General features: G+C 44.5%; 1 protein-coding gene across 1 annotated transcript in view; it reads left to right on the forward strand.

The window, feature by feature from the left end:
• The first annotated feature begins 7,453 nt into the window (after positions 1–7,453).
• Positions 7,454–19,669, forward strand: part of etnk1 (ethanolamine kinase 1) — a 55,430-nt gene continuing 43,214 nt past the window's right edge. The window contains exons 1-3 of the mRNA XM_043713402.2: positions 7,454–7,632; positions 15,122–15,381; positions 16,958–17,098. Coding sequence (XP_043569337.1) covers positions 7,486–7,632; positions 15,122–15,381; positions 16,958–17,098 — 548 coding nt within the window. The 5' untranslated portion in view covers positions 7,454–7,485. The remainder of the gene's footprint in view (positions 7,633–15,121; positions 15,382–16,957; positions 17,099–19,669) is intronic.

The following is a 19,669-nucleotide window of genomic DNA, read 5'->3' on the forward strand; positions in this document are numbered from 1 at the left end:
ACTGCATTCGGATTTGCAAAAACTCAAAGCCTGGGCATGCTGAAAAGGCACAGGAAGCTGGGGGATGCTCAATGGCTGAAGTCTTGAGCAGGAAGCAGGTGGAAGGGCCGTTGAAGGCAAGAGGTCACACAATGAATATTGCCTAGCCAGAGTTGACAATGTGGCTCCATCGATCACTCAGAATGGTGTCATCAGCAAAGCCATTGCCACCTAAAAGGCCATAATGACTCCTTCAGAGATGTCAAAGGGGCACTGTTGGAATGGAAACAGCTCCACTGCATACAGTGCAATATGATGTGATAGATGTTTAAAGCAAGGGCAATATGTCACTGTTAAAAATCAGACAACACCAGGTTATAGTCCAACAGGTTTATTTGGAAGCACTAGCTTTCTGAGCACTGCTCCTTCATCAGGTGATTGTGGAGTATAAGACCATAAGACACAGAATTTATAGCAAAAGATTATAGTGTCATGCAACTGAAATAATATGTTGAACAAACCTAGATTGCTATTAAGCCTTTCATCTTTTAGAATGGGTAGCAAGTTTCAGTTCAGTAATATGTAAATCCCAGAACTTCTCAAGACAACTTAAGGTTTTATAACAAAAGCTCAGCTCAGCTCAGAAAATGCATTAAAGGTGTGAGGTCAGAATCCGTCTATATCCCAATCTTGAGTCAGACAGGTTTCATTTCCAAAGTGGAACTAATATTACATGGATTGACTGTCTGCAGATTGTGCATTGTTTGAGCAAAATAGAATATATCTGCAAATATAATTCTGCATATACAAATTCACCTCGTAGACTTATTTATGTGTGCACGTGCATGAGAGACAGAGTGAGTGTGTATGAGAGAGTGTGATAGTGTGTGAAAGCTTGGTAAAGTGGGTATGATGGAGTCTGTAAAGGGGTGTGTGCGAGGTTGTGAATATGGGGGAGGTATGTGTGCGTGTGTATGAGAAAGCGTATGCGTGAGTATGAGTAAGTGAGAGTGAGTTTGTGTGTGCATATGAGAGTATGAGTGTATAGTGTAGTTGGTCACCTGTAGTGTGACATGAACCCAAGATCCCAGTTGAGCCTATCCTCATGGGTACCCAGCTTGGCTATCAGCTTCTGCTCAGCTAATCTGCGTTAATGCATATGCTGAAGTCTGCCTTGGAGGACAGTCACCCGAAGATCCGACTAACTGGGAGGGAACAGCCCTGTCTGTTGATTGTTGTGCAATGTCCATGTATCCGTTGTCATAGATTCTGCTTGGTCTCGCCAATGTACTGTGCCTCAGGGCATCCTTGCTGGCAGCATATAAGGTGGACAACATTGGCCGAGTCACATGAGTACCCGTCGCGTACACAGTGGGTGGTGTCCCCATGGGTAATGGTGGTATCCATGTCAACATTGTGACACATCTTGCAGTGGTTGACATGACAGGGTTGTATGGCGTGAGTACCAAAATATGATACAAATGACCAAAATGTGCAATTTGTTCTTTCCAATAGTAACACTTGTCAACATGAGAAATAAACTTGCATCATATCAAAACAACTATGTCAGTGTGCAGAAAAATAAGTCCAACGTTAACATTATGTTCTGACTTACAAGGGAAGATTTAACCAGATAATTGTCAACAAAGCTGGAAATGACTGGATAAGTATCTTAAACAAAAACTTTAAGAATAGATTGATGTTTATGTATACTTTTTCAAATTGCTGGTGTTTAACAACACAAACTGCATATTTCTTAACTTTTAAATAATATCTTTGACATTGCTAGCAAAGATTGTTCTGGGAAGGTAATGGTGAGTCACATTCATGAACTATTGCAATCCGTATGATGAAGATACTTCCACAGTTCTGTTAGATAGTGTGTTCCAAGGTGCATTTCCAAGTCATACTGTATGCAACTTCCAGGGGAATTTGCATGTGGTGGCGTTTCAATGCCGCTGCTTCCTAAGCACTTTTTGATAGCTTTGCAGATTTGGGACACTGTCAAAAAAAATGTTGACAATTTGTGCAGTTCATGCTGTCGATGGTACACACCAAACCCAGTGGTAGAGAGGGTGAATGTTGAAGGTGGTGGATGGGGTAAGCAGTCTGCTTCTTCAGTGTTGGAGTTGCACTTATCCAAGGAAGTGGGGAGTATTACAAAACAATCCTGACTTGGGTTGGGTTGGGTTGGGTTGGTAGATGGGGTAGACAGCCTTTAGGAAGTCAGGAGGCCAATCATTCACCACAGAACACCCACTCTCTGAACTGCTCTTGTAGCCGCAATAACTTTTTGATCAATGTGATAATCCAGGATTTTGATGCAGAGCGATTCAATTATTTTAATACCATTGAAGCTATATAGTTAAGTAGATCATTTAGACTGCAGAGGAATCCATTTGGCCCATCATGTCTATGTCAGATCCCTACACAGCAATCCAGCCAATCGCACATCACTGCAGTCCCATTGCCTCATTTTCTTCAAATACACATCCAATTTCCTTTTGAAATTATTGATTGTTTTTTCTTCCACTGTGCTTGTGGGCAGAAAGTTCCAAATCATTATAACTCACAGCCAAAGAAGGTTCTTCCTCACAATACCCTGCAAACTCTTGACAAAATTCTTCAATCTTTGTCCCATGAGCTTTGTACAATAAACTGATGGGAAGAGTTTTTCTTTTCCTATCTTATCTAAGTCTATCATAATTTTGTATATCTTTGTAAAATCTTCCCACAATCTCGTATGAATAAAAAAAGAAGTGTGGATACTGGAAATCTGAAACAGAGATTGCTGGAGAAACTCAATAGGTCTGGCAGCATCTGTGGAGGGAAAAGAAAGTTAATGTTTCGACTTCAGTAGCCTTTCTTCAGAGCTTCCCATGAGCATTTTTGCTCAGAAAAGAATAACTCCAGCTATTCCAAACTAACCTCAGCTTAATTCCCCATCCCTTATACCATTCCAGTAAACATGCTCTGTATTCTCTCCATGTCTTTCACATATTCATTAAAGTGATGTCCCAAGGAGTATTACTAAATAAGATTTGACATCCAGCAATGTAGTGATTACTGATCCAAAATCTTGGTCAAAGAGATAGGTGTCAAAAGAATATCTTAAAGGAGAAGATAAAAAGATTGGCGGAGACATTTAGGAGAGAGATTTCAGCTCCCAGCTGAAGGTATCATCACCAATGTAGGAGTGATTAAAGCCAGGGATGCATGAGAAGGGAATTGGAGGAGCACAGAAATCCTGAAGCTTTGACTAACACCAAGACGTTACAGACTGGGGAGACAATGTGACCATGGAAGATTTTGAAAACTGGATGTTTTGACAAAACAGTGACCACGCTTCAAACATGAGTGATTCGTTATGAAGGTATTTTGGAATAAACTAATATAAATGCACTGAAATCTAAAAATGCTGCAGATTCAAAAAGGTCAACTAGCATCTGTCTGGAGCATTCGAATGAATGGTCTTGGACCTGAAACGTTAACTCTGTTCTACTTTCCAGAGAAACTGTCCAGAAACCTAAAAATGCTGCAGATTCAAAAAGGTCAACTAGCATCTGTCTGGAGCATTCGAATGAATGGTCTTGGACCTGAAACATTAACTCTGTTCTACTTTCCAGAGAAACTGTCCAGAATTTTTCCACCATTTTAGACATAGTGTCACACAGCTTAAAAAAAAGGCCTTTTCCCACTACGTCCAATGTGTTACTGGAAAAGCGCAGCAGGTCAGGCAGCATCCAGGGAACAGGAGAATCGACGTTTCGGGCATAAGCCCTTCTTCAGGAAGAAGGGCTTATGCCCGAAACGTCGATTCTCCTGTTCCCTGGATGCTGCCTGACCTGCTGCGCTTTTCCAGCAACACATTTGCAGCTCTGATCTCCAGCATCTGCAGTCCTCACTTTCTCCCCACTACGTCAAAGCCAATCAACAAACACCAAACTACACTAACCTCAATTATCTGCACTTAGTCCATTGTCTACCATGCCCTGGTATTTTAAATGTTTATCCAGATGCTTCTAAAATCATGCAAGAGTACCTGCCTCCACTACCTTTGCCTAACCCTCTGGCCTCGAATGACTTTCTGATATAATGTTTATTGCCCATCTGTATGTGCATAGAATCATAGAATCTTACAGCATGGAAGTTGGCCTTTTGAGTCCGCACCAATTCTCCGAAGACCATCCCACTCAGACACTCCTGCCCCCTATTCCCACACGTGGAGTCCTACAGCACAGAAGCAGACCCTTCATTCCAAGCAGTCCATACCAAACATAATTCCACACTAATCTAGTCCCACCTGCCTGCCCCTGGCCCATATCCCTCCAAACCTTTCCCATTCATGTAACTATACCCGCAAGCACCACTTACTTACAAAGTTCATTCCATGTGCGAACCACCCTCTGCGTAAAAGAATTTGCTCTCATAACTTTAAATGCCTTTCCTCTTACCTAAAAAATACACCCCTACTCTTGAAATTCCCCATCTTAGGAAAAAGACAACTGATATCAACTCTATCCGTGCCTTTCATTATTTTATAAACTTCTGTCAGGTCACCTCTCAACCTTCATATGCTCCATGAAAAACATTCCTGCCTATCCTGCCTTCCTTTATAACTCGCACCTTCCATACCTGGCAACATCCTGGTAAATCTCTTCTGAACCCTCTCCAGCTTTATAATATCCTTCCTAAAAACAGCCGTCCAAAACCGTACATAACATTCCAGAAGACGTCTCACCAATGTCCTGCAGAATCTCAACATAAAGTCCCAACTCCTATACTCAAAGGACTGAGCAATGAAGGCAAGCATTACAAGTGCTTTTTTAACCACCCTGTCTATACGGGATGCAAACTTCCAAGAATTATGTACCTGCACCCCTAAGTCTTTATGTTCTACAACACTACCCAAGGCCCTACCATTAATTGTATAAGCCATACCTGTGTTTGCTGTACTAAAATGCAATACTCCACATTTATCCATATTGAACTCCATCTGCCATTTTTCAGCCCATTAATCTATATAGAGTCATAGAGATGTACAGCATGGAAACAGACCCTTCGGTCCAAATCTTCCATGCTGACCAGAAATCCCAACCCAATCTAGTCCCACCTGCCAGCACCCGACCCATATCCCTCCCATTGACTAGACTTCCAAATATAGATTAAAAACCCTGGAATCTTGAAAAGCAAAACTGAGATGTCGTAATAAGGGGCTTGTGATAAATGTCTAGATGGATAAACCAAGATGAGCCACGATAAAGTAAGATGATGCTGCTCCTCAGCAACTTGGCGAATACTTTCTTTTTCAAAATAAAAAGGAACAACAACAACCTATCTTTATGTCATGTCATTAAAGTAATGTAATATCTCATATTGCTTCATATGAGCATTAGAAAATTAATTGTGAGAGTGAGACACCTACTGAGGTCAGATGTCAATGATGCATCAGAATCTCTAGTGTCGGTCACAAGCAAGTTAGAAAGACATTTGGGATTTTCAAACTGAACAGCACTCTTGAAATGCCAGACAAAGAAAAGTAAGGAGTTAAGACATTGGACAAAATGAATTAAAGATTTTCATGTCAGGAATGAGGAATGGCACATTTTGAGCTTAGAAAGAAGCAAGTTAAAAAATTCAGTGGAGTGTTAACTAAAAACAGCATCAAGAATACATGCATAGATCGGGGCAACATGGTGCTTCAGTGGTTAGTACTGCTGCCTCACTGTACCAGGGACCTGAGTTTGATTCCAACCTCGCGTGACTGTCTGTGTGGAGTTTGCACATTCTCCCTGTGTCTGTGTGGGTTTCCTCTGGGTGCTCCGGTTTCCTCCTGTGTTTGATATTTTTTTTCCATTTTAACATTTTTTTTGGAGGTAATGATAGATAATTTACTTTATCTATAAGGTGTTATTCAAACACCCTTTTTTAGGCTTAATGTTATTAAAGGCATATATGAGGTACAGAGTGAGATGGCTAGTAGATTTAGAAAAGTGTTTACACAACAAGGAAAATTGTGTCTCACAAACTTGATTGAGTTTTTTGAGAATGTAACCAAGAATATTGATGAGGGCAGAGTGGTAGATATTGTTGATTTTCATTTTAGTAAAGACTTTGACAAGATTCTGTATGGTAGACTTAATTAGTAAAGTCACATGGGATTCAGGGTGAGCTTGCCAACTGGATACATAACTGGCTTAACAGCAGCAGACAGAGAGTAATGGTGGAGGGTTGCTTTTCGGACTGGAGGCCTGTGACCAGCGGTGTTCCACAGGGATCGGTTCTGGGTCTCTTTTGTTTGCCATTTATATAAATGATTTGGATGAGAATATAGAAGGCATGGTTAGTAAGTTTGCAGATGACACCAAAAGTGGTGGCATTGTAGACAGTGAAGAATGTTTTCTAAAATTACAAAGCGGCTTGTTTGGTATGCTTTCCTTTATTGGTCAGAGTATTGAGTACAGAATTGGTAGGTCATGTTGCAGCTGTACATTGGTTAGGCCACTTTTGGAATATTGTGTGTAATTCTGGTCTTCTTCCTATCGAAAGGATGTTGTAAAACTTGAAAGAGTTCAGAGAAAACTTACAAGGATGTTGCCAGGATTGGAGCATTGGATCTATAGGGAGAGGTTGAATAGGCTGTTTTCCCTGGAGCATTGGAGGCTGAGGGGTGACCTTATAGAGGTTTATAAAATCATGAGGGGCATGGATAGGGTAAGTAGACAAAGTATTTTTCCCTGGGGGACTCCAGAACAAGAGGGCATAGGTTTAGGGTGAGAGGGCAAAGATATAAAAGAGACCTAAGGGGCAACGTTTTCACGCAGAGGGTGGTACGTGTGTGGAATGGGCTGCCAGAGGAAGTGGGGGAGGCTGGTACAATTGCAACATTTAAAAGGCATCCGGATGGGTATATTAATAGGTAGGGTTTGGAGGGGTATGGGCTGGGTGCCGGCAGTTGGGACTAGATTTGGTTGGGATATCTGGTCAGCATGGACGATTTGGACCGAAGGGTCTATTTCCGTGCTGTACATCTCTATGACTCTATTCAATCATTATTGACTGTAGTTCAGATATCTTTTTGGATTTAGGTCTTGAGCACAGAAAAATTTTCTGTTGTTATTTCAGATGACCTGCACAGTATTTTGTCCACCGCTGGACCACAAGAGCCTCTTACAGAGTACATTTATTTCTCAAAGTGTGTTTCTTTCTAAGATCTGATTTGTAGCTACTGTCATCATTTAGATTGCTCAGCGAAGTACCTAGGGACGTTTCTTACGTTTAAAGGTGCAGCTGAGAGAAGGGTATATGAATATGATTTGTTGTTGTACACATTCCTGAACACATGAGCCTCACTCATCCCCAGAACCCCTTGCTGGTCTGACACCACTCACTATCACGTGGTTTGGGATGGACGCCGCGGGTGATGTCATGACGTCGCGGGAACATGCCGGGCAGGCGCATGCGCGGCTCCCTGGAAGGTTCCAGTAGCGAGAAGCCTGCGACGCCATGGCCAGTTACATCCATGTACCTCCCGCGGCGTCCGCTGTCCCCAGGTTGCACATCACCGTCGATCAACAGGATATGGCAGCTGGCTCCCTGCGGCTCATGAAAGAACTGAGGCCGCACTGGGACCCGGCTGAGGTCAGACTGAAGGTAAGGGGGAGGGATGGGGATGTACCCCCCCCCCCGTCGCCAGTGACTGGGATGTGCCCCCCCCCCGTCGCCAGTGACTGGGATGTACCCCCCCCCCCGTCGCCAGTGACTGGGATGTGCCACTCCCCCCGTCGCCAGTGACTGGGATGTGCCCCCCCCCGTCGCCAGTGACTGGGATGTGCCACTCCCCCCGTCGCCAGTGACTGGGATGTGCCCCCCCCCCCGTCGCCAGTGACTGGGATGTACCCCCCCCCCGTCGCCAGTGACTGGGATGTGCCACTCCCCCCGTCGCCAGTGACTGGGATGTACCCCCCCCCCGTCGCCAGTGACTGGGATGTGCCACTCCCCCCGTCGCCAGTGACTGGGATGTACCCCCCCCCGTCGCCAGTGACTGGGATGTGCCACTCCCCCCGTCGCCAGTGACTGGGATGTGCCCCCCCCCCCCGTCGCCAGTGACTGGGATGTGCCCCCCCCCCCCCCCCCGTCGCCAGTGACTGGGATGTGCCCCCCCCCCCCCCCCCGTCGCCAGTGACTGGGATGTACCCCCCCCCCCGTCGCCAGTGACTGGGATGTGCCACTCCCCCCGTCGCCAGTGACTGGGATGTGCCACTCCCCCCGTCGCCAGTGACTGGGATGTGCCCCCCCCCCCCGTCGCCAGTGACTGGGATGTGCCACTCCCCCCGTCGCCAGTGACTGGGATGTGCCCCCCCCCCCTGTCGCCAGTGACTGGGATGTGCCACTCCCCCCGTCGCCAGTGACTGGGATGTGCCACTCCCCCCGTCGCCAGTGACTGGGATGTGCCACTCCCCCCGTCGCCAGTGACTGGGATGTGCCACTCCCCCCGTCGCCAGTGACTGGGATGTGCCACTCCCCCCGTCGCCAGTGACTGGGATGTGCCACTCCCCCCGTCGCCAGTGACTGGGATGTGCCACTCCCCCCGTCGCCAGTGACTGGGATGTGCCACTCCCCCCGTCGCCAGTGACTGGGATGTGCCACTCCCCCCGTCGCCAGTGACTGGGATGTGCCACTCCCCCCGTCGCCAGTGACTGGGATGTGCCACTCCCCCCGTCGCCAGTGACTGGGATGTGCCACTCCCCCCGTCGCCAGTGACTGGGATGTGCCACTCCCCCCGTCGCCAGTGACTGGGATGTGCCACTCCCCCCGTCGCCAGTGACTGGGATGTGCCACTCCCCCCGTCGCCAGTGACTGGGATGTGCCACTCCCCCCGTCGCCAGTGACTGGGATGTGCCACTCCCCCCGTCGCCAGTGACTGGGATGTGCCACTCCCCCCGTCGCCAGTGACTGGGATGTGCCACTCCCCCCGTCGCCAGTGACTGGGATGTGCCACTCCCCCCGTCGCCAGTGACTGGGATGTGCCACTCCCCCCGTCGCCAGTGACTGGGATGTGCCACTCCCCCCGTCGCCAGTGACTGGGATGTGCCACTCCCCCCGTCGCCAGTGACTGGGATGTGCCACTCCCCCCGTCGCCAGTGACTGGGATGTGCCACTCCCCCCGTCGCCAGTGACTGGGATGTGCCACTCCCCCCGTCGCCAGTGACTGGGATGTGCCACTCCCCCCGTCGCCAGTGACTGGGATGTGCCACTCCCCCCGTCGCCAGTGACTGGGATGTGCCACTCCCCCCGTCGCCAGTGACTGGGATGTGCCACTCCCCCCGTCGCCAGTGACTGGGATGTGCCACTCCCCCCGTCGCCAGTGACTGGGATGTGCCACTCCCCCCGTCGCCAGTGACTGGGATGTGCCACTCCCCCCGTCGCCAGTGACTGGGATGTGCCACTCCCCCCGTCGCCAGTGACTGGGATGTGCCACTCCCCCCGTCGCCAGTGACTGGGATGTGCCCCCCCCACCATCGCCAGTGACTGGGATGTGCCCCCCACCATCGCCAGTGACTGGGATGTGCCCCCCCCCCATCGCCAGTGACTGGGATGTCGGGTGGGCGTAGGGAGGGGACATGGGGGGCAGTGGGAAGGGGCATGGGGTGGTGGTGGGGGCAAAGGGAGGGGACACGGGAGGGTGGTGGAGGCAGCAGGGCACGGGGTGGTCGTGGGGAGCAGAGGGAAGGAGCATGGGGGGCGGGGAGAAGGGAAGGGGGGGCGGGGAGAAGGGAAGGGGGGGCGGGGAGAAGGGAAGGGGGCGGGGGAGAAGGGAGGTGGCACGGGGGTGGGGGCGAAGGGACGGGGTGTGGAGAGGGCACGGGAGCGGTGGCTGGGAGAGTGGGGCACGGAGTGGCGGTGCACGGGGTAGCTGTGGTGGGGGGGCAGACGGAGGGGGCACGGGGGCAGTGGCGGAGGGAGTGGGGCACGGAGTGGCATTGGTGGGAGGCAGAGGGAGGGGGCATAGAGGGGTGGGGGGCAGAGGGAGGGGGTATGGTGGTTGGTGGCAGGGGTGCGGGGCATGGAGGTCGTGGGGGGGCAGTGGGAGGGGGCATGGAGGTGGTGGGGTAGAGGGAGGGGGCACGGAGGGGGTGTTGGTGGAGCAGAGGGAGGGGGCACGGGGTGGCAGTGGTGGGGGCAGAGGGAGGGAGCATGGGGGCGTTGGGAGGGGGCACGGATGCAATGGTGGGGGGCAGAGGGAACGGGGCACGGAGTGGCGGTGGTGGGGGGCGGTGGGAGGGGGCGCGGTGGTGGTGGGGGCAGAAGGAGTGGGTGCAGTCGCGGTGGTGGTGTTGGGGGGGGGCGGAGGGTGGGGGCACGGACATGGTGGTGGGGCACGGGGGGGGACCGTGGTGGGGGCGGCGGGAGTGGGGCACGAGGGTCTCGAGGACTGGCATAGAGTTGCCATAATTTGGAAAAATTATTTCATAAGTGGCCTGACCAATGTCCTGTACAGCCGTAACATTCTATCCCTATACTCAGTGTACTGACTCTACTTTCAAGGAACTATGAACCTGCATTCCAGGGTCTCTTTTGTTCAGCAACACTCCTCAGGACCTTACCTTAAGTTCTTCTCTGATTTGTGTTTCCAAAATGCAGCATGTCACATATATCTAAATTAAACTCTCATCTGCTACTGCTCCATCTGATCAAGGTCCCTTTGTACCCTGAGGTATCCTCCTTGGGGTTGTCCACGACACCACCAATTTTGGAGTCATCAGCAAATTTATTAACTATACCGCCCATGTTCACATCCAAATCTGTTATATAAATGACCAAAAGCAGTGGACCCAGCACCGATCCTTGTGACACACTGCTGGTCGCAGGCCTCCAGCTTGAAAAGCAACCCTCCATCACCACCTTCTGTCTCCTACCTTCAATCTGGTTCTATATCCAATTAGCTAATTCTCCCTGTATTCCACGTGATGTAATATTGCTAACCAATCTACCATGTGAAACCTTGTCGAATGCTTTACTGAAATCCATATAGATCAGGTCCACAGCTCTGCCTCCTTCAATCTCTTTGTTACTACTTCAAAAAACTCAAGCAAGTTCAAGTGGTACGAATTCCCCCACACGCAGCCATGTTGTCTATCCCTAATGAGTCATTGCCTTTCCAAATACATGTAAGTGTTGTCCCTCTGGGTCCCCTCCAATAACTTGCCCACCAGTGATGCCTGACTCAATGATCTGTAGTTCCCTAGCTTTTCCTTACAACCTTTCTTAAACAGTGGCACTATGTTAGGCAACCTCTGTTGCATCTTCTGCTGTGCCTCCATTCCCTCTCATGCCCTTCATTGAGTTCTAGCTTTCTGACACTCATGCTTGCGCGCACACTTGAAAGACAAGGTGTCCTAATAAAGGTCATTGACCTGAAATGGTAACTCTTTTTCCACAGGTGCTGCCTGACCTGCTATGTATTTCCAATATTTTCCTTTCTGACTTGTTATAAAGTAAAAATGAAATTGCTGGAACTGTAAGGTTTCTGGTATTTTGCTTTTGACTCGGGTATCTGATCCTGGCAGTGGTATTAAATAGTCCTAATTCAAGTTATGGATGCCAGACCAGGGATTGATTGTCATGCAATTTCTCTCTCCGTCATCCATGTACTAGCTATGATCAGCCATAACGTCGACAGTCTCTCTTGTCCCTGTCGAGTTCAGTTTTAAACTGCCTTTGCTTGGTCCAATTCTTATTTGTTCAGTGTACTATGGAAATTCAACCAATGGTTTATCTTCCCGTCTCGAAGCTAGACCCTGTTGTTAACCACTCTTTCTTTCTATCCTCTCTCTTCCTTTCAGATGCTCCTAAAACCAAGCTTTTGGGCTTTTAATATAGTGTACGTTTAAGTGGGATTTCATAGTCACATTTTGTCTAACTCTTTGTGAAGTGCTTCCACGTGGTTTCACTATTTTAACTAGGCTAGATACAAGCTGTTTTCTCAATGCAGAAGATCCAACAGGACTAAGAACCATTGTACGGTATCTTGCTTATATATTTATTTGTTGTATTGTCAGTCATGATACAGCAGAAGATATTTGCTGTTGATTTTCTGAACAATTAGATTTGTCAATGAAGAGCTACCTGAAAGAATCTAACTAGGTTTGGATGGCCTGTCGGGAGGTCTGCTGAGTTGATTTGTTTAGGAGATGGTATGTAATAGCAAAATATTTGATTCACTGTCTTGCTATATTTAGTTACTTTATGCGGCAAACTATGAACAACTTGTGTTGACAGGAATAAATAGCAGTTGGTAAACAGATTATTAGACTTTGTAATGAGTATATAGGAGAAGTCAAATAATTTAAATTCTCCTTCCTAGTCTTAATATTCATTCTAATGCCATTTTATGAAATGTATACGATGCCATCAGTTGCATACCAAATATACAATTTATATTTTGAGATTTCTTAACTTAGGTAAATGCCAGGTTTCCAAATAATGATTCCATAATCGCAAACAAAAATCCCTGCAAAAATTCGACAGGTCCGGCAGCATTTGTGTAGAGAAAGCAGTGTTAACATTTTGAGTCCAATAGCCCTCCTTCAGAACTTATTTTCAGGTCACTGGACCCAAAACATTCACCTCTACTTTCTCCATAGATGCTAACTAATTCTGGTTGTTTTTGGTTTCCAGCATCTGCAATTCTTTGATATTTTTATTAAGGATTTTGTAGTGCAGGTAGTTCTCCTATAACGCTGTTGCTGCGTTCCTGTGCAATGCTGTGTTTTAGAAAATCTTGCAATAGAAATAATGGTGCCGATAGAAAAAACAGGTTTGGGGCAAACCACCAAAAATACCAGTAAAAATTAAAACAAAAATAGTAGTTAGTCTAACACAAACGATAGCACTGTTTAAGTAAATTTTGACCTGTTGTAATTGGCCTGTTTTATGGTACAGTATAGGACAATTCATCAGAATCTTCAACTGATTACTCTTGATTGGTATCTATACCTGCTGACTGCACTACATTCTAGGCAGTCTTCAGATCCCATCCAATGGTAACTGTGCACAAGTGAGAACCCAGCATGAAACCTGCCTTGATAGATCAAGGGCTGAATCTTAATTTCTTTCATCAAGTGCTAGTTTTGTCAAGTTTTTCAGAGGGTTTCACGTCATGATGCTTGGGGACTAACACTTTATTTTATAAAACCTGCCTGATTTATTACCTACTCCACCTTTTGGTGCCCCTGTCTCACATTCTAGCACCACCATACCATGTGCCATTTCCAAAATAACTCACCACTTCCTGGATATCTCTGGATTGATCAACATCCGTTTAGCAGCACCATCTTGAAAAAGATATTGTGGATCTAGACAATAGCAGTCAGTCCAGAGCTGCCCTGCATTGTTCCTGACATTTCTGCCTGGGTATGGCAGACAATGTAAAATTGATGCCTCTCTTCGAGCAGGGAAATGGAGATGATGCTGATGGCGATGGGGTGATGCAAGACATCCTTTTCTCCCAGGCCAACAGAGGATGCCATTCTACTGGAATAATGCCAACCTGGACCAGGGTTACCATCCAGACCAGTGTTGTCTCAACCATCTGAAGGAATGCACAGAATTTAGGAAGAAGGTCAATGACCTTCTCCACTTTACCAGTGCAAATGCCACCATCTTCTTGTTGATACGTCACACTTACTCTCTGTTACTGTACCGAACATTTCTTGCAACATCTTCCCCACTCACTCTCATTCTCACTAACCTCTGACCCTGACTAACCCTGAGTCTCTTCTGCAGAGCCTACTCACCCCCTCAGGTCATCTCCACCAGAAGTATCAGTGTGCCATTCACCGTTCTCTTCCTCACCCACTATATGCAGTTTCCTGACTTCTGACCACCTTGAGCAGTTGACTGACTATGTCCAAGCCTCTGTACTGGTATTTTTTTTTGCAACTGGTTACTATAGTGATTAGTCACTGAAACAGATTCACATGAGTCTACACGTATTCTTTAACATCTAAATATATTTTTTGAACAAAAAGGGAGAAAAAAAAATTAATATGAGCAACAGAGCCATGTTTCAAACGGTTCCTTCACACTGTCCTTTTACTGTTAGTCAATTCCAGTAAAATTTCACTCTTATCTCAACTCTTTTTAAATTAGCAGATTGCTCCCAGCTTCAGGCTGTAGAGACATTTTCGCGATAAATTTCCAAGCCCACCAGCACAAACATTTCACAATATCTTTCATATAGTTCATCACGAAAAAGCAACTGATCACATGATGCCAACGCAGAGTCCAGTCCTCTGCGCACCACAGCACCTAGTGGCGGGGATGAGAATTGTCTACTAACTAATGGGAGTTTCCTTTATTTTAAAAATTGCTTTTCGGACCAATTGTATTTAATAAACGTGTTATAGGAGAACTACCAGTGTTTGAAATCTGTCTACCTACCATTTAATACAGAGGTTTCCTGATTTACGAATGCCTCCTCTTACGTGTGTTTGTAATTATGATTGTAATCCCATAAGGATATAATTTTTAAAAGTCTGACAAACAAACATTTTTTGTACTTACGGACCACAACTTTATATTGTTCTGCATTGTGTTTGAACTGTGAGTAGACTTGAGAACAGAACCTATTCTCAACTGTTGGCTGCTTGCATGAACATCAGTAAATGCTAGAGATCTTCCTGAAGCTTTGATAGTTTAGAATTCTGCATGTTTGATTATTAAGCTAAAAATCACACAACACCAGGTTATAGTCCGACAGGTTTAACTGGAAGCACACTAGCTTTCGGAGCGCCACTCCATCGGGTGGTTGATGGTAATTCTCCTATAACACGTTTATTATACACGATTGGTCTGAAGAGCGATTTTTCAGGAGCAGCGCTCTGAAAGCTGGTGTGCTTCCAATTAAACCTGTTGGACTATAACCTGGTGTTGTGATTTTTAACTTTGTACACCTCAGGCCAACACCGGTATCTCCAAATCATGTTTGATTATGTTCGCCTCCCCCTTTGATCATATTCTAGTAGCTTTGCTTAATGTAAAATATTGGCAGAATAGTAACTTTCATTATACAATCATTTATCTAGTTGATAAGATTAAGGTATTTTCTTGTTTTAAATTTTTCATTTTTATTCAACAGGTGTTCACAGATGGTATTACGAACAAACTTGTTGCTTGTTATGTTGATGATTCATTAGACGATGTTGTTTTGGTAAGGGTGTATGGCAACAAGACAGAGTTGTTTGTTGATCGTGAAAATGAGGTGAAGAGCTTTCAGGTCCTGCATGCTCATGGCTGTGCACCACAACTCTACTGCACCTTTCAGAATGGACTGTGTTATATGTTTATGGATGGCAATGCATTGGATCCAGAACATGTCAGAAATCCATTCATTTTCAGGTACTTTTTTCCTAATTTGTATTAGATATATATTCCAAAAATAGAGTATCATTATTTTTGTGTTTCACTGTCTGTGGTTTAACTTGAGCAGATCATTGTGGAACCAACACAATTTGGTTTGAAGGACAATTGTGGTTTTTAATAAAGGCCAAGATTAATGTTTGTGAAATAATCTTTTGTGAACCTATTGCATGATTTTCCTAACTAGTAGTTGTCGTTTATTTTCCAAGGAGTTCATGCATCTCTCATTTTGTCATTAAATTCTCAGTTAGTACTTTGTAATGCATTTTACAGGCTCAGTACTAAATTGTGTCTTGGTCTGGAAGTAAATAATAATTTAAATCTTGCAAGTTTAGTCCCAAATAATTTATATTTTGAGCCTGTAATAACTAGCTAAACAAATGTTTCCTTAAATGGAAATTCCATGTGCAGTACATTTTGCTCATGCTGTTTACCCTGGAGCGTCGGAAGCAGACGGGTGACCTTATAGAAGTTTATAAAATCATGAGGGGCATGGATAGAGGAAATAGACAAAGTCTGTTCCCAGGGTGTGGAGGGGATAGGTATAGGGTGAATGGGGAAAGATATGAAAGGGACCTCAAGGACAACCTTTTCACACAAAGGGTGATACGTGTATGGAATAAGCTGCCAGCGGAAGCGGTGGAGGCTAGTACAATTGGGGCTATGATGGGTATATGAGCAGGAAAGGTTTGGAGGGATGAGTCAGGTGCTGGCAGATGGGACTAGATTAGATTGGGATATCTGGTCGGCATGGACAAGTTGGACCAAAGGGTCTGTTTCTGTGCTGTTCAACTGTATGGCTCTATATCCCTTTGCATCTTTGATCCTACTGGAGGATTTTCAAATTGCAAATTGGAAACCTGCTGAAGACTTGTATATTGTTTGAATTGTGTAATCAGAAAAATAAATAACTAATAGCTAAAGAGTGTGTTGAAGTTTTCATATGAAGAATCATCACTGCCTACTTTTAATTCCCAGAAGAAAAATATACCACTTGAACAAAGTGGGTCCTACTCTAAGCAGAAGTGTAAAAACTCGCTTTTTAAAGTACCTCTGAATATTGTTGTTGTTAATGGTCATTCTGCTGTATAAACTGTTAAATGTCCCACAAGCACTTGAAAAATGAAAACTAAGTACTATAGTACTGGCTCTGCAATTTTCTTCTTGGGAATTGGTGATATAATATAAACTCATCAAGTCTGTCAATTTTTTTTCAGAGAATGTAGTAGGATTTTGGCTACAGGCCCTGTGTCCATAAAGACAGAGTTTCAGATGTATTTCAGTATTCTACTTCCTAAAATTAGATGGTGAATTACCCCTTCAAATGGTAGCAGTTCATTCTGGTCCTCACAGTTCTTTTCTGTACCTTTGCCAGTTAAATTAGAAGAGACTTGAGTTTTTTTTAATCTTACTGAAGATAAAATTTTTGTGATTTCTAAAGATAAATCCCAACGTTAACAGTGAGTGAATTTTTTTTAATTTCAATATAATGTAACATTACTGCTGATTTTAATTTGATTCCATTTAAAGTGTCACTTCATTTTCTGCCACTCAGACTTATAACCAGGCAACTAGCAAAGATTCATTCGATTCATGCTCATAATGGCTGGACTCCCAAGCCAAATCTATGGTCAAAGCTGGAAAAGTACTTCGCTCTTGTGCCCACAGAATTTGCTGATGAGTGTTTGCATGCGAGGTATGCTTTATTCACTGAAAATCTGTATTTTGACCTGGCAACACTATGGAGGTTTATCACTTTTATTATTTGCGGGAGGTGTCTTCCATGAGCAAATTGTAACTATGGATGTGGGAAATGAGATCTAATATGCATCAGTGTTGATAGCTTAAGATGATGGGTGGTCTTAGGTTGTGTCCATGGGTGAAAATGTGTTGCTGGAAAAGCGCAGCAGGTCAGGCAGCATCCAAGGAGCAGGAGAATCGACGTTTCGGGCATAAGCCCTTCTTTAGGAGAGAGATTTTACTAGACTCCCAGCTTGGCGAACAGAACCACAACAACGAGCACCCGAGCTACAAATCTTTTCACAAACTTTGAGTTCATTGAATGCTGATGTACACTGCGTGGGCTGAGCTCTGCTCCCCTTTATGATTTCTTCTAATCTTCCTATCAAAATGTATAATCTCTTTCCCTTGTTATACTCGTGCTAATTTTCTGTCGATTCACTTAACCTGTCTATATCTCTACATAGATTCTATCATCCTCACCACTTGCCTTCCCACCTATTTTTGTGTTAACTGCAAACTTCACAAAAGTACATTGACTTTCGTTATCCAAGTCATTGGCAAATATTATAAATAATTGAGGTCCCAGCCTTGATTCCTGTGGTACTTGAGTAGTTCCAGATTGCAATCCTGTAAATGCCTTTTTATCCCAATTCCATTCTATTTGTTAATCAATTCTCTTTTCATGATACATACTTTTATCTATTTAAGTACCTTATGTACACTATCTGATTGAATGCATTTTGGAACTCCAAATATATCATAATTATTAGTTCTAATTTATCAGTTGTGCCTGTTACATCCTCAAAGAATCCTTATAAATTTGGTCGTGATTTACCTTTCACGAAGCTATGCTTGCCGTTAATCATATTATGTATTTCTAAATGCTCCACTATTACATCCTTTAAAATAGAGATGCTAATATTTTCTCAATGTTTGATATTAAGTGAACTCACGTATTGCTTTTTGTTGTCTGCCTGGATAAGGGTCCTTGGACGGTTACTACAAGTACAACTACTACCTTTAGCTACTTTCTTTAAAATGCGAGAATGCAACTCATCCAAATAAGTAGGCTTATTGGCCTTTAATCCCATTGAAGAAAAAGTACAACTGAAACTAATAGTTATTTATTACCTGACTCCAAACTTTAGCCCCTTGAGCTTTTTGTATTTTTGTAATGCTATTTGTATCCCCTACCATGAAGACTTGTGAAAAGAATCTATTCAACTCCTCTGCTATTTTCTGGTTTCCCTTTTGTTTCCCTGGCCTCATTCTGTAAGGGGACTTCTTTTTTCCCCTTTTGTATATATTTAAATAACTTTTACTGACAGTTTTTATATTACACTCTAGTTACAGTTAGTTTTTTCCCTCTTATTATTTGGTCATCTTTTGTTGGCTTTTGAATGTTGCCCAGTCCATAATGAATTAATTTTGCCCCATTGCATATTTTTCTTCCAATTTGATATTATCTTTAAGTATTTTTGGTTACCAAGCCAATATTAATACAGTACTGGAGTTTTGAGTTCTTAGATACAGTTGCATTCAGGAAAAATGTGGATTTTTCAATTCTTAGTTGTATTGAACTGATTATTCTCTAGCTTCTTTTCAATGGGCCACTTCCACCCCTCCCTACAATGCCAGTTTTCATTGTAGGGATTCTATGTGGAAGCATGGCATTCGGCCCATTGAGGGCACACCAACCCTCTAAACCGCATCCTACCAGACCCTACCCTATCCCCGTAACCCTGCATTTCCCACTGCTAACCCACCTACACTGCACATCCCTGGACACTATGGGAAATTTAGCATGGCCAATCCACCTTACCTGCACATCTTTGGATTGTGGGAGGAAACCAGAGCATCTGCGCGAAACCCTGCAGACGCAGGGGGAATGTGCAGACTCTACACATACAGTCACCCAAGGGTGGAATCAAACCCAGGTCTTAATTTTTTTTTAAAGTTTCATGATCAGTGTTCTTAATTAGAATGTGTGGTTGCTGACAAACTGACATTTTAAATTTAACTTCCCAAAAAGTTTTGTGAATAAAAGCAAAGCTATTTTAACATAATACTCTCATCTGGCTAAAGCATGACCAGTGGCACAATTTTTTTTTGAAACAGGCATTGTAGAATTTGAAACAAATCAGGGGCTCGAGGCCCTCAATCAATTTGTTTTAAGGTTACATGTTTGATAATTTTAAAAAAGACCTAATGTTGTTTAATGATGTAAAAACAATCTGCCCTATTGCATATCCCACAAAACACATTGAATTGAGATCCTGATTCAAATAAGGCAAAACAGTTACTTAAAAGGATTTTTGGGTTTCACTCCCACAGTCCCAGCAAAATAAAACTAATTCCCTGTAATTACAAATATTCTGCTAATTCACTCATTAGGCCCTGAATGAAGACAATGCTGTTGTATCAGGTCGTCATCCTTCTTAGGTAATAAAAATGCTGGAAGTCTTTAGTATGGCTTTCCCTTACACTTTTCAACAGGTTTAACCCTTGTAAGTTTGGCAGGTTT

The sequence above is a fragment of the Chiloscyllium plagiosum genome, unplaced genomic scaffold (assembly GCF_037043375.1).
Source record: "Chiloscyllium plagiosum isolate Xiang-an unplaced genomic scaffold, Cpla_swu_hap1 HiC_scaffold_23, whole genome shotgun sequence".
NCBI classification, from domain to species: Eukaryota; Metazoa; Chordata; class Chondrichthyes; order Orectolobiformes; family Hemiscylliidae; genus Chiloscyllium; species Chiloscyllium plagiosum.